Source organism: Entelurus aequoreus, linkage group LG17, assembly GCF_033978785.1.
Source record: "Entelurus aequoreus isolate RoL-2023_Sb linkage group LG17, RoL_Eaeq_v1.1, whole genome shotgun sequence".
Lineage (NCBI taxonomy): Eukaryota > Metazoa > Chordata > Actinopteri > Syngnathiformes > Syngnathidae > Entelurus > Entelurus aequoreus.
In genome coordinates this window covers 50,252,568-50,267,567 of record NC_084747.1, presented here as the reverse complement: position 1 = coordinate 50,267,567, position 15,000 = coordinate 50,252,568, and the positions used below count along the sequence as shown (strand labels likewise).

Here is a 15,000-nt window from a genome sequence, read left to right as displayed (position 1 = left end):
GGCGTCAGAACGGTGACCAACAGCAGGCTGACGTACGTTTCCAAGCTGGCCTTTCAAAACAACATCAAACTGCAGTATCTGTAAGTACACCACCTGCTATTCAATTAAAACCTACTTGAAAGTTTTGTTTTCTCAACTTGAAGTACGCACTGCATGATTATTATAATTTTTTGTACATAACCCAAAAGCAGTGAAGTTGGCAGGTTGTGTAAATCGTAAATAAAAACAGAATACAATTATTTGAAAATCATTTTCAACCTATATTCAATTGAATAGACTGCAAAAACAAGATACTTACGAACTGGAAAACGTTGTTATTTTTTGCAAATATTAGCTCATTTGGAATTTGATGCCTGCAACATGTTTCAAAAAAGCTGGCACAAGTGGCAAAAAAGACTGAGCAAGTTGAGGAATGCTCATCAAACACTTATTTGGAACATCCAACAGGTGAACAGGCTAATTGGGAAAAAGTGGGTGCCATGGTTGGGTATAAAAGCAGCTTCCATGAAATGCTCAGTCATTCACAAACAAGGATGGGGAGAGGGTCACCACTTTGTCAACAAATGCGTGAGCAAATTGTGGAGCAGTTTAAGAACAACATTTCTCAACCAGCTATTGCAAGGAATTTAGGGATTTCACCATCTACGGTCCGTGATATCATCAAAAGGTTCAGAGAATCTGGAGAAATCACTGCAAGGCCGAAAACCAACATTGAATGCCTGTGACCTTCGATCCCTACATCAACAAGCGACATCAGTGTGTAAAGGACATCACCACATGGGCTCAGGAACACTTCAGAAAACCACTGTCAGTAACTACAGTTCGTCGCTACATCTGTAAGTACAAGTTAAAACTACTATGCAAAGTGAAAGCCATTTATCAACAACACCCAGAAACGCCGCCGGCTTCGCTGGGCCCGAGCTCATCTAAGATGAACTGATGCAAAGTGTACAAGTGTTCTTTGGTCTGACGAGTCCACATTTCAAATTGTTTTTGGAAACTGTGGACGTCGTGTCCTCCGGACCTAAGAGGAAAATAACCATCTGGATTTTTATAGGCGAAAAGCTGAAAAGCCAGCATCTGTGATGGGATGGGGGTGTATTAGTGCCCAAGGCATGGGTAACTTACACATCTGTGAAGGCACCATTAATGCTGAAAGGTACATACAGGTTTTGGAGCAACATATGTTGCCATCCAAGCAACGTTACCATGGACGCCCCTGCTTATTTCAGCAAGACAATGCCAAGCCACGTGTTACAACAGCGTGGCTTCATAGTAAAAGAGTGTGGGTACTAGACTGGCCTGCCTGTAGTCCAGACCTGTCTCCCATTGAAAATGTGTGGCACATTATGAAGCCTAAAATACCACGACGGAGACCCCCGGACTGTTGAACAACTTAAGCTGTACATCAAGCAAGAATGGGAAAGAATTCCACCTGAAAAGCTTCAAAAATTGGTCTCCTCATTTCCCAAACATGTACTGAGTGATGTTAAAAGGAAAGGCCATGTAACACAGTGGTAAAAATGCCCAGGTGCCAACTTTTTTGCAACGTGTTGCTGCCATTAAATTCTAAATTAATGATTATTTGCAAAAAAAAATTACGTTTCTCAGTTCGAACATTAAATATCTTGTCTTTGCAGTCTATTCAATTGAATATAAGTTGAAAAGGGATTTGCAAATTATTGTATTCTGTTTTTATTTACGAATTACACAGCGTGCCAACTTCACTGGTTTTGGGTTTTGCACATTAAAAGTTGAGGATGAGCACAATTTGAATCTAAACAATGCACTGTTTACTTGAACTGAGCGCAATGATAATGAATGATTGAAACCTTTGCTCTGCAGGAATCTGAAAGATAACAACCTGTCGTCGCTCTCCTGGACGATATTCAGACACCTCAACATCTCTTACCTGTGAGTTGTAGCCTTTAAGGGCGGGTATCGCCGAATATCTTGCGATATCATGGCGATATTTTTCCAAGGATAATAATATTGGCCCACATTGATGTTGAAAGAAAAAAAACACCAGCATCAATAATCTCTATAGAACTAAAAAAAAGGACAACTTCCGTGATGTTAGTGGGATTTAACTTAAAATCAATCAATGTTGTAAAAGCGGCGATGAGCAGACTGCCTAGTCAGCATTAAAACAGCTGTCAGTCTCACACCAACAGCTGAGTAGCACAACTGGTCTTTATAGGGCTATATAAATAAACTTTGATTGATTGATTGACTTTGATTCATTTTAAAGTGCATGCAGCGATAGATTAAGCTAAGCAAGTGGTTGCCTACAGCCACACCTGTGAATCCCAATTTTGTTCTGGTTCGAGAAGGGACACTTTTGTACACCACACATCCGACAACTACAGGATTGTGATACAATATAAGGGGTAATTGGTTGATTTAATTGGTCAAACTCATTTTAGATCGGGGGCCACATGGAGAAAAATCTACTCCCAAGTGGGACGGACTGGTAAAATCACGGCACGATAACTTAAAAATAAAGATAACTTCAGATTGTTTTCTTTGTTTAAAAATAAAACAGGCACACTGCAAAAAGTCAGTGTTCAAAAACAAGAAGAAAAAAAATACAAAAATTAGGGGTATTTTATTTGAACTAAGCAAAATTATCTGCCAATAGAACAAGAAAATTCGGCTTGTCGAGACTTTCCAAAACAAGTAAAATTAGCTAACTTCAATGAACTCAAAAATACCTTAAAATAAGTATATTCTCACTAATAACAAGTGCACTTTTCTTGATAAAAAAAAAAGAGACCTTTTTGCTCAATATGTTGAAAAATATTCTTAAATTAAGTAAATGCTAGTGCCATTATCTTGACATAATGATATGCGCACGGCATCATGATTTTTTTTTTCATGCTTAAAGTAAGAAATTATTACTTTAAAAAAGTAGTTTTATACTTGTGAGTGTTGATGACACAGCTTTGCAACAGTTGATATTCTAGTTTCAAGCATGTTTTACTCAATATAGGTCATAAAATCTTAGCAACAAGCTGTAATATCTTACTAAGATCATTTAGGACCAAAACCCTTAAAACAAGTAAAACACTAACATAAAATCTGCTTAGTGAGAAGAATTATCTTATCAGACAGAAAATAAGCAAATATCACCCTTATTTGAGATTTTTAATCTTAGATTTCAGTTTTTGCAGTGCACATTCTGAAATTAAACAAATCACAATGTTGTGTTTTTTTTTTTTACACTTACATGTTGCGGTTAATAGTATTCTATCTTTATTTGTTGTTTTTTATATTTTCTGAATAGATGATGTGATTATGTTCATCAGTCAACTCATTGGTGTTAATTTTCAATCTATCAAGATACATTTTTTTTTTATCAAAATCAAATTACGGTATGTTATTTATGTAGTTTGATCGACTGACATACAAAGTCCATGTGGTTTATTTTTTACATATGAAGCATCATCTACAAAGATACAAAGAATTGCTATTGCGACATCCAGTGGACACATTTAGAACAGCAGTTTCTTTCATTCAAAAATTTCAGGTACATTTTTATACTTGGAAAACTCATCCCGCGGGCCGGATAAAACCTGTTCGCGGGCCTGATCCGTACGTTTGACACCCCTGATTTGCAGTATTCACATTCACATTTTGTTAATCATGTGAGCAATTCCAGAAAGTTCTTCCAAAATTGAGGCGAGCTTGTCTTGGCGCAGTTGGTTCCCATTTAACCCACACGGAAGAAAAACGTTTTCTAGTCTATTTTTGCTCCGGTTCTCACTGTCCTTGACTGTCTGCAATAACGTGTGTGTGTGTGTGTGTGTGTGTGTGTGTGTGTGTGTGTGTGTGTGTAGGATCTTGACAGGAAACCCTCTGCACTGCTCCTGTGAGAACATGTGGATCAAACGGTGGCTGGGAGAAGAAGCAGACACTCAGGATCTGCGCTGCATTGAGGACGGAGGAGGACGCAACCTGCTGTCCCGGCTCGTACTCGCTAACTGTGGTGAGGACACCCACACCCACACACCTTTACACAACCGGGCACTCCATTAGGTACTGAGAGGAGCGCAGAACTCCCCGAAGGCTAAGGCCCCTTCTACACTAAAGGTTATCCAGGGTAAATCCCACCTAACCTTATCCTTGTCCACACACACACAATGGTCGTTTAAGAGACCCCTCCCCCCTCCGTCAGCCGGCGCAACGCGACCTACACTGCAAAAAGCCAGTGTTCAAAAACAAGAAAAAAATTACAAAAATGAGGGGTATTTTATTTTGAACTAAGCAAAATTATCTGCCAACAGAACAAGAAAATTTGGCTTGTCAAGACTTTCCAAAACAAGTAAAATTAGCTAACCTCAATGAACCCAAAAATACCTTAAAATAAGTATATTCTCACTAATAACAAGTGCACTTTTCTTAGAAAAAAAAAGAGACCTTTTTTTGCTCAATATTTTGAAAAATATTCTTAAATGAAGTAAATGCTAGTGCTATTATCTTGACATAATGATATGCGCTCGGCATTACATTTCTTGAAACCAGCAAACTTATACTAAAAACTAATGTATTGTTCTTAATGGAAAGGCAACAAGGCAACCGCTTGTTACTCTCGGGGTCTCCTAGCCGCTCAGGCAAATCATATTGTCTAAAAATGCATTTTTCCATCGACAACATGACATCATCGCGCCAAGTGCGTGCTCTTTCAGTCAATTAGTGCGCATATATACAGCCCGGCCCCCGGCCAAAATTTTTAAAATTGTAATTTTGCAGAATATATATGAATGTGCATGTACTATTTCTGTTAAAAATTGTTTGAAATGTTAAATGTTTAAATAATAACTGTCAGTTTACTGTACTGTGCCAACTGTACTACTATATGAGTACGTGTTTTCTATTGTTTCATTGAAAATAAAACAGCAAAGTCCATTTGGCTGTCATCTGTTTTAATTATGAGACACAATTGTGTCAAAATCATGATTTTTTTTTTCATGCTTGAAATAAGAAATTATTACTTTAAAAAAGTAGTTTTATACTTGTGAGTGTTGATGACACAGCTTTGCAACAGTTGATATTCTAGTTTCAAGCATGTTTTACTCAATATAGGTCATCAAATCTCAGCAACAAGCTGTAATATCTTACTGAGATCATTTAGGACCACAACCCTTAAAACAAGTAAAAGACTCTAACATAACATCTGCTTAGTGAGAAGAATTATCTTATCAGACAGAAAATAAGAAAATATCACCCTTATTTGAGATATTTAATCTTACTTAGATTTCAGTTTTTGCAGTGTAGTACGCATGCGTGGAAAATGCGCACGTCATAGTTACCTCTAGTGTTGCTTTGTGTGCAAGTTCTTAAATTAAATTTAACTTATCTGAACAATATCCAGTGTTGTGGTATTTCAATTAACTGTAATCCAGTGTGCTGTGGGGCTCTATTGTAGTGAATCACACCTGAGCCATCATAAATTAATCAAATCTTTATTGGACACGTGAAAGTAAACAATGTGATAAAGAATATTTTACATCAGTTAATCTCGGGATCTAGATATCTGGTCAGGACCCTCCTCACTCTTTTGCCTTCACCTTCGTTGTCTATTGGTTTTTGGTGACTTTATATACTCTGGACCTGCACTGCAAAAACTGAAATATAAGTAAGATTAAATATCTCAAATAAGGGTGATATTTGCTTATTTTCTGTCTGATAAGATACTTCTTCTTACTAAGCAGATTTTATGTTAGAGTGTTTTACTTGTTTTAAGTGTTTTGGTCCTAAATGATCTCAGTAAGATATTACAGCTTGTAGCTGAGATTTGATGACCTATATTGAGTAAAACATGCTTGAAACTAGAATATTAACTGTTGCAAAGCTGCGTCATCAACACTCACAAGTATAAAACTACTTTTTTAAAGTAATCATTTCTTATTTCAAGCATGAATTCAAAAATCATGACTTTGACACAATTGTGTCTCATAATTAAAACAGATGACAGCCAAATGGACTTTGCTGTTTTATTTTCAATGAAACAATAGAAAACACGTACTCATATAGTAGTACAGTTGGCACAGTACAGTAAACTGACAGTTTATATTTAAACATTTAACATGTGACATTTCTAACCATTTTGAACAGAAATAGTTCATGCACATTCAGATCAATTCTTCAAAATTACAATTATAAAAATTTTGGCCGGGGTTCCGGGCTGTGTATATGCGCACTAATTGACTGAAAGAGCACGCACTTGGCGCGATGATGTCATGTTGTTGATGGAAAAATGCATTTTTAGACCATATGATTTGCATGAGCAGCTAGGAGACCACGAAAGTAACAAGCGGTTGCCTTGTTGAATTTCCATTAAGAACAATGAATTAGTTTTTAGTATAAGTAAATGTAATGCCGAGCGCATATCATTATGTCAAGATAATGGCACTAGCATTTACTTAATTTAAGAATATTTTTCAACATATTAAGCAAAAAGGTCTCATATTTTATTTCTATCAAGAAAAGTGCACTTGTTATTCGTGAGAATATACTTATTTTAAGGTATTTTTGGGTTCATTGAAGTTAGCTAATTTTACTTGTTTTGGAAAGTCTTGACAAGCCAAATTTTCTTGTTCTACTGGCAGATAATTTTGCTTAGTTCAAATAAAATACCCCTCATTTTTGTATTTTTTTTCTTCTTGTTTTTGAACACTGACTTTTTAAAGTGTGGCTGGTATCAGGTTGTGTCAGAGTCCTGCAAAGCGTCCACAAAGCGAGACATATGTGTGTGATCCGCGTAGGCCCGAGGGCACGGTTGTGTCTGTCTCTGCTCGGGTGGCGTCCTCACGTCACTCTAGTGGACAGACTGACATTGAGACAGACAATGGACAAACAGACCAAAGGCCAACAGTCCAGCTGGACGTTTCAAGTTGTTGGTGTATCTCCGACAGCTTGGGGGCATTATTTGCCACCCTGACCCCCCGACACTGCCAGCCTCCTCGTATGTCACTCAGTCAAGGGGGGGTCCTAGTCCTCCCCTCCTGCTGTTAAGAGGGCTAATGCCAAAAATAACCTCCGCTAATGGAGGGGAGGTGTTGCGGAGAGGATCAATAGGAATTATCAATGGCAGGCAAACGAACGTATCCTGATGCTCCAAACAATAACACTGCAAAAACTGAAATCTTAGTAAGATTAAATATCTGAAATAAGAGTGATATTTGCTTATTTTCTGTTTGATAAGATAATTCTTCTCACTAAGCAGATTTTATGTTAGAGTGTTTTACTTGTTTTAAGTGTTTTGGTCCTAAATGATCTCAGTAATGTTGCTGAGATTTGATGACCTATATTGAGTAAAACATGCTTGAAACTAGAATATCAACTGTTGCAAAGCTGTGTCATCAACACTCACAAGTATAAAACTACTTTTTTAAAGTAATAATTTCTTATTTCAAGCATAAAAAAAAAAAAATCATGATTTTGACACAATTGTGTCTCATAATTAAAACAGATGACAGCCAAATGGACTTTGCTGTTTTATTTTCAATGAAACAGTAGAAAACACATACTCATATAGTAGTACAGTTGGCACAGTACAGTAAACTGACAGTTAATATTTAAACATTTAACATGTGACATTTCAAACAATTTTGAACAGAAATAGTTGATGCACATTCAGATCAATTCCTCAAAATTACAATACAAATTTTTTTGGCTGGGGGCCGGGCTGTAAATATATATATATATATATATGCGCACTAATTGACTGAAAGACCACGCACTTGGTGCGATGATGTCATGTTATCGATGGAAAAATGCATTTTTAGACAATATGATTTGCCTGAGCGGCTAGGAGACCCCGAGAGTAACAAGCGGTTGCCTTTCCATTAAGAAAAATAAATTAGTTTTTAGTATAAGTTTGCTGGTTTCAAGAAATGTAATCCCGAGCGCATATCATTATGTCAAGATAATGGCACTAGCATTTACTTCATTTAAGAATATTTTTCAACATATTGAGCAAAGAGGTCTCATTTTTTCTTTCTATCAAGAAAAGTGCACTTGTTATTAGTGAGAATATACTTATTTTAAGGTATTTTTGGGTTCATTGAGGTTAGCTAATTTTACTTGTTTCGGAAAGTCTTGACAAGCCGAATTTTCTTGTTCTATTGGCAGATAATTTTGCTTAGTTCAAATAAAATAACCCTCATTTTTGTATTTTTTTTTCCTTGTTTTTGACCACTGACTTTTTGCAGTGTGAGCATGTCACACATTCTTGTAACACACGTTATCATTAGGCTGGAATTCAGAATACAATGTTATCAAACTTTTCTGATTACATTTCTACTCTCTAGGACAGGGGTGTCAAACGTACGGCCCGAGGGCAGGATCAGGCCGGCGGACAGGTTTTATCCGGCCTGCGTTAGGAGTTTGCTAAGTATAAAAATGAACCTGAAAATTTTGAATGAAAGAAACTGCTGTTCTAAATGTGTCCACTGGATGTCGCAATAGCAATTCTTTGTATCTTTGTAGATGATGCTACATATGTACATAATATACCACATGATGATCAGTACCTGCTCAGTGGCCTTGTGGTTAGAGTGTCCGCCCTGAGATCGGTTTCAAACCCCGGCCTGTCATGACGGGGGGGTCGCAGCTTACTGCGCGGTTTGTTCTCCCGGGAAGCAATCGGACTATTCCGGACAAGGCGTGAAGGTAGGAACATATTTAATTATTTAACTAACACTCAACGAAGAACAAAAAAACACAAAACAACCCGAAGGCCAACTTAGGACATGAAACATGAAACTATAGACATGAAAACAACTAACCAAACTATGGCGTGGAGCAACTAGCATAACTTTGGAATCGGACCTGGAACGAGCAGCATGAACTAAGCAATGACGCCAGGATGACTGACTGGCAAAGACAGGGTTAAATAATGGTCTTCTTGATTAGAGCAGGTGCGTGTCCCGAACACCAGAGGCAGGTGAAACTAATGAGTCGCCATGGTAACTAAACAAACAAGGGAGCGCAAACAGGAACTAAAAGAGTCCACAACTAACAAAAACTAACAAAAACATAATCCAGACCACAGATCATGACACGGCCGAGTCATACCAAAGACTATAAAAATGGGACCCATTACCTCCCTGCTTGGCACTCAGCATCAAGGGTTGGAATTGGGGGTTTAATCACCAAAAATGATTCCCGGGCGCGGCCACCGCTGCTGCTCACTGCTCCCCTCACCTCTCAAGGGGTGGAACAAGGGAATGGGTCAAATACAGAGGATAATTTCACCACACCTAGTGTGTGTGTGAGAATTAGAGATGTCTGATAATGGCTTTTTTACCGATAACCGATATTCCGATATTGTCCAACTCTTAATTACCGATATCAACCGATACCGATATATACAGTCGTGGAATTAACACATTATTATGCCTAATTTTGTTGTGATGCCCCGCTGGATGCATTAAACAATGTAACAAGGTTTTCCAAAATAAATCAACTCAAGTTATGGAAAAAAATGCCAACATGGCACTGCCATATTTATTATTGAAGTCACAAAGTGCATTATTTTTTTTAACATGCCTGAAAACAGCAGCTTGGAAATTGGGACATGCTCTCCCTGAGAGAGACAATGAGGAGGTTGAGGTGGGCGGGGTTGAGGTGTGTGCGTGGGGGGGGTAGCGGGGGTGTATATTGTAGCTTCCCGGAAGAGTTAGTGCTGCAAAAGATTCTGGGTATTTGTTCTGTTGTGTTTATGTTGTGTTACGGTGCGGATGTTCTCCCGAAATGTGTTTGTCATTCTTGTTTGGTGTGGGTTCACAGTGTGGCGCATATTTGTAACAGTGTTAAAGTTGTTTATACGGTTACCCTCAGTGTGACCTGTATGGCTGTTGAACAAGTATGCCTTGCATTCACTTGTGTGTGTGAAAAGCCGTAGATATTATGTGACTAGGCCGGCACGCAAAGGAAGTGCCTCTAAGGATTATTGGCGCTCTGTACTTCTCCCTATGTCCGTGTACACAGCGGCATTTTAAAAAGTCATACATTTTACTTTTTGAAACCGATACCGATAATTTCCGATATTACATTTTAAAGCGTTTATCGGCCGATAATATCGGCAGCCCGATATTATCGGACCTCCCTAGTGACAATCATTGGTACTTTAACTTTAACTTACATCTGTCGAGGAAAATGATCAAACTACATAAATAACATCCTGTATTTTGATTTTGATATAATATTTTTATCTTGATAGATTGCAAATGAACACCAATGAGTTGACTGATGAACATTATCACATAATTTATTCAGAAAATATAAATAACGACAAATAAAGATAGAATACTATTAACCGCATCATGTAAGTGTAAAAAAAAAACAACCAACAACATTATGATTTGTACAATTTCAGAATGTGCTTGTTCCATTTTTAAACAAAGAAAACAATCTGAAATTGTCTATATTTTTAAGTTATCGTGCCGTGATTTTACCAGTCCGGCCGGCTTGGGAGTAGATTTTTCTCCATGTGGCCCCTGATTTAAAAAAGAGTTTGACACCCTCTGCTCGAGGATCACATTTTATAGTCAGTGCCAGGATCAAAATGTTTTCATGTCGGTCGTAGTCTTCCGATATGCTGCATATGTGCAGCCAAAGACAAAGCACACACACTGCAGTGTAGGCGCAGATGTAAGCAGTAAATAACACAGCAAAGCCACTAAAGAGACCAGATGGCTCCGGTGTCTGCGGGCCTGACAGGAGATTTCATGTACCGGTATTTGTTCGTTTATTTCTTCCTTTGCATGCAAACAAGCGCTCGGGTTGGATAAAAGTAAACAGAGGGATATGTAAATGGCGTAATAACAGGCATTATGGCAGAACAGGAGTTATGCCGTTAATAAAAGAAAGAAAACAGCAGGGGGTACGATGACGAAGGGGAATTTTATTAATGTCTTACAAAGCGAAATATGTTTAATTAAATTGTTCAGGTTTCAAAGTGATTACTTTTAGTAAAACCAGATGCGTTATTGCAAACGTATTTTTCTTTTTAAGTTCAAACATTGGATACACATTCAATCTTTTTTGTTTATTTCTTACTTTTCTCCAGAACAACCTACATTTTGGCTCAGGACCAACCAGTTGAAAATCACTGCAGTACACTTGTATTGCGATGCATGATTATTAATCATTTAAAAAAAAAAGATTCTATGTTTTTAATACAGGCAGTATGTATATATTTCAAAATACGTATGTTGTATATTATTTAAATGAAGGAACACAAAAAAAAAAAATGTTGAAAAACGTCTTGCAGCCATTTGATGTTAATTAGTAGAGATGTCCGATAATATCGGACTGCCGATATTATCTGCCGATAATTACTTTAAAATGTAATATCGGAAATTATCGGTATCGGTTTCAAAAAGTGAAATTTGTGACTTTTTAAAACGCTGCTGTACGGAGTGGTACACGGACGTAGGGAGAAGTAAAGAGTGCCAATAAACCTTAAAGGCACTGCCTTTGCGTGCCGGCCCAGTCACATAATATCTACGGCTTTTTACACACACAAGTGAATGCATGCATACTTGGTCAACAGCCATACAAGTCACACTGAGGGTGGCCGTATAAACAACTTTAACACTGTTACAAATATGCGCCACACTGTGAACCCACACCAAACAAGAATGACAAACACATTTCGGGAGAACATCCGCACCGTAACACAACATAAACACAACAGAACAAATACCCAGAACCCCTTGCAGCACTAACTCTTCCGGGACGCTACAATATACACCCCCCGCTACCCGCTATCCCCACCTCAACCTCCTCCTGCTCTCTCAGGGAGAGCATGTCCCAAATTCCAAGCTGCTGTTTTGAGGCATGTTAAAAAAAATAATGCACTTTGTGACTTCAATAACAAATATGGCAGTGCCATGTTGGCATTTTTTTCCATGACTTGAGTTGATTTATTTTTGAAAACCTTGTTACATTGTTTAATGCATCCAGCGGGGCATCACAACAAAATTAGGCATAATAATGTGTTAATTCCACGACTGTATATATTGGTATCGGTTGATATCGGAATCGGTAATTAAGAGTTGGACAATATCGGAATATCGGATATCGGCAAAAAAGCCATTATCGGACATCTCTAATATATATATATATATATATATATATATATATATATATATATATATATATATATTGCATAGAAATATACATATCTTACAATATATATAATATAATAACATATATAATAATATATATAAATATATATATTTTTTATATATATGCATATAAAATAATGTATATACTGTATATACATAGTATATAATAATGTGCATAGAAGGGACAAGCGGTAGAAAATGGATGGATGGATATATAATATGTATTTATATATACATACCTACTCAGTGGCCTAGTGGTTAGAATGTCCGCCCTGAGATCGGTAGGTTGTGAGTTCAAATCCCGGCCGGGTCATTCCAAAGACTATAAAAATGGGACCCATTACCTCCCTGCTTGGCACTCAGCATCAAGGGTTGGAATTGGGGGTTAAATCACCAAAAATGATTCCCGGGCGCGGCTACGCTGCTGCCCACTGCTCCCCTCACCTCCCAGGGGGGGATCAAGGGGATGGGTCAAATGCAGAGGACAAATTTCACCACACCTAGTGTGTGTGTGACAATCATTGGTACTTTAACTTTAACTTGAATATTTTCTGAAATATTAAAAATATTAACATGTTTTAAAAACATTACATATATTTGTTATATTTTCTAATGTACAATACAATACATAATGAATAAATAACAAAACTACACAGAAAATTGAACCCAAAAACTAAAGAGAAAAACAATACGTGTGTCAATGCATTTACATTGCATACTGCTCTTTAGGCTTCTAGTGTGTGGTTGCTGCAACAGGGTTACCAGATGTTTGCAAGAGGCTGCAGGTGGGCTGTAACTGAGCCAAAATGGAGGCTACGCCGCCACGCTAATTAGCCTTTCCTTCCTTGCTTCTGATCGCGTGCCATGCAGGGATTATCATCACTAAATGTCACGGCTGGTTTCCACAGTAAATCTGAGCATGGAAATGTTGTGTATAAGCAACAACTGGCCATAATTGTCGCGTGACATCATTTATATTGGCGTTGTGTTGTGATGACAACACAGTGGAATGGCCGTTAGGGTGACGTGCTGCAATACCAACATGGCAACGGGCCCCCATGTTGCCACAGAAGCCATTGTTTTTTTTTAGCCTCTCCAGGCTGTGATCAAATGGGTTGCTGTGGTGATAAGTGGGTTGCGCTGGTGACAGGCTGATGGACACAAGAAAGTGGAAGAGAAGAAAAAGGGTGTGATAAGGAATCGGTCCGGTTTAAATCTACACTCACTGTCATCGTCTCCTCTGGCTGCCTGTTTTAGGGCTGGGAGGACTCCTATTTATTTGGTCCATAACAACAATAAGTCACAATGCATCGACACAGCTGCTTAGTTCATACCTAATCTTCAGAAGACATTGAGAAGGTAATAAATAGCACATTTTAAATGTGTTTCTTCATAGGGCATTCATTAAAATACTGTCAAATCCCCTATTTTTGTTAACATATTTTTTTGAATAAGAATTGCAGTACTATTACAAAAATATATTTAAGGTATTTTGGTGCTAGTTAAATAAGAAATACCTAAAGAAATACAGCTTCTGTTTTCAGTGTATGGTCATATGAGGTCACATCTAGAGATGTCCGATAATATCGGACTGCCGATATTATCGGCCGATAAATGCTTTAAAATGTAATATCGGAAATTATCGGTATCAAAAAGTAAAATTTATGACTTTTTAAAACGCCGCTGTACGAAGTGGTACACGGACGTAGGGAGAAGTACAGAGCAGTTGCGTCTCCCAGTCATACTTGCCAACCCTCCCGATTTTCCCGGGAGACTCCCGAATTTCAGTGCCCCTCCCAAAAATCTCCCGGGGCAACCATTCTCCCGAATATCTCCCGATTTCCACCCAGACAACAATATTGGGGGCGTGCCTTAAAGGCACTGCCTTTGCGTGCCGGCCCAATCCCATAACATCTACGGCTTTTCACACACACAAGTGAATTCAAAGCATACTTGGTCAACAGCCATACAGGTCACACTGAGGTTGGCCGTATAAACAACTTTAACACTGTTACAAATATGCGCCACACTGTGAACCCACACCAAACAAGAATGACAAACACATTTCGAGAGAACAAACGTACCGTAACACAACATAAACACAACAGAACAAATACCCAGAACCCCTTGCAGCACTAATTCTTCCGGGACGCTACAATATACACCCCCCGCTATCCCCTACCCCCCACCTCAACCCCGCCCACCTCAACCTCCTAATGCTCTCTCAGGGAGAGCATGTCCCAAATTCCAAGCTGCTGTTTTGAGGCATGTTTTAAAAAATAATGCACTTTGTGACTTCAATAATAAATATGGCAGTGCCATGTTGGCATTTTTTTCCATAACTTGAGTTGATTTATTTTGGAAAACCTTGTTACATTGTTTAATGCATCCAGCGGGGCATCACAACAAAATTAGGCATAATAATGCGTTAATTCCACGACTGTATGTATCGGTTGATATCGGAATCGGTAATTAAGAGTTGGACAATATCGAAATATCGGATATCGGCAAAGAAGCCATTATCGGACATCTCTAGTCACATCCAAAAAATAATTACAGATCTGTGAAGTCCTCATCAGGAACTTTAATTTGATGTGTGACTCGGTGTGCCTTGTTGCACATTTTTAAATAATGAACTTTGACCCTAACTCGTATCCCCTGAGGTCAAAATCAATGTTATTGTATACTTCAAAGTAGAGAAAAATGGCCACACTACTACATTTACTTTTGATTCCCGCCTTTGTGCTTTAATGCTGTTAAATGCTGCAAACCTTAAAAAACATGTATGACGCCTTTCATATGTGGTCATATCGACAAAATATTTGCAGAGTTGTGAACTTCTCAACCGGGGCTTTAGTTT

The 15,000-nt window shown here is 38.1% G+C and overlaps 1 protein-coding gene across 6 annotated transcripts in view; it reads left to right on the top strand.

Moving 5' to 3' along the window:
* The window catches only part of ntrk2a (neurotrophic tyrosine kinase, receptor, type 2a), a 231,548-nt gene that overhangs the window by 29,042 nt on the left and 187,506 nt on the right, over positions 1-15,000 (top strand). For all 6 annotated transcript variants that reach the window (XM_062025863.1, XM_062025867.1, XM_062025866.1 and 3 more), the window contains 3 exons: positions 9-80; positions 1,846-1,914; positions 3,840-3,988. In XM_062025863.1, coding sequence (XP_061881847.1) covers positions 9-80; positions 1,846-1,914; positions 3,840-3,988 — 290 coding nt within the window. The remainder of the gene's footprint in view (positions 1-8; positions 81-1,845; positions 1,915-3,839; positions 3,989-15,000) is intronic.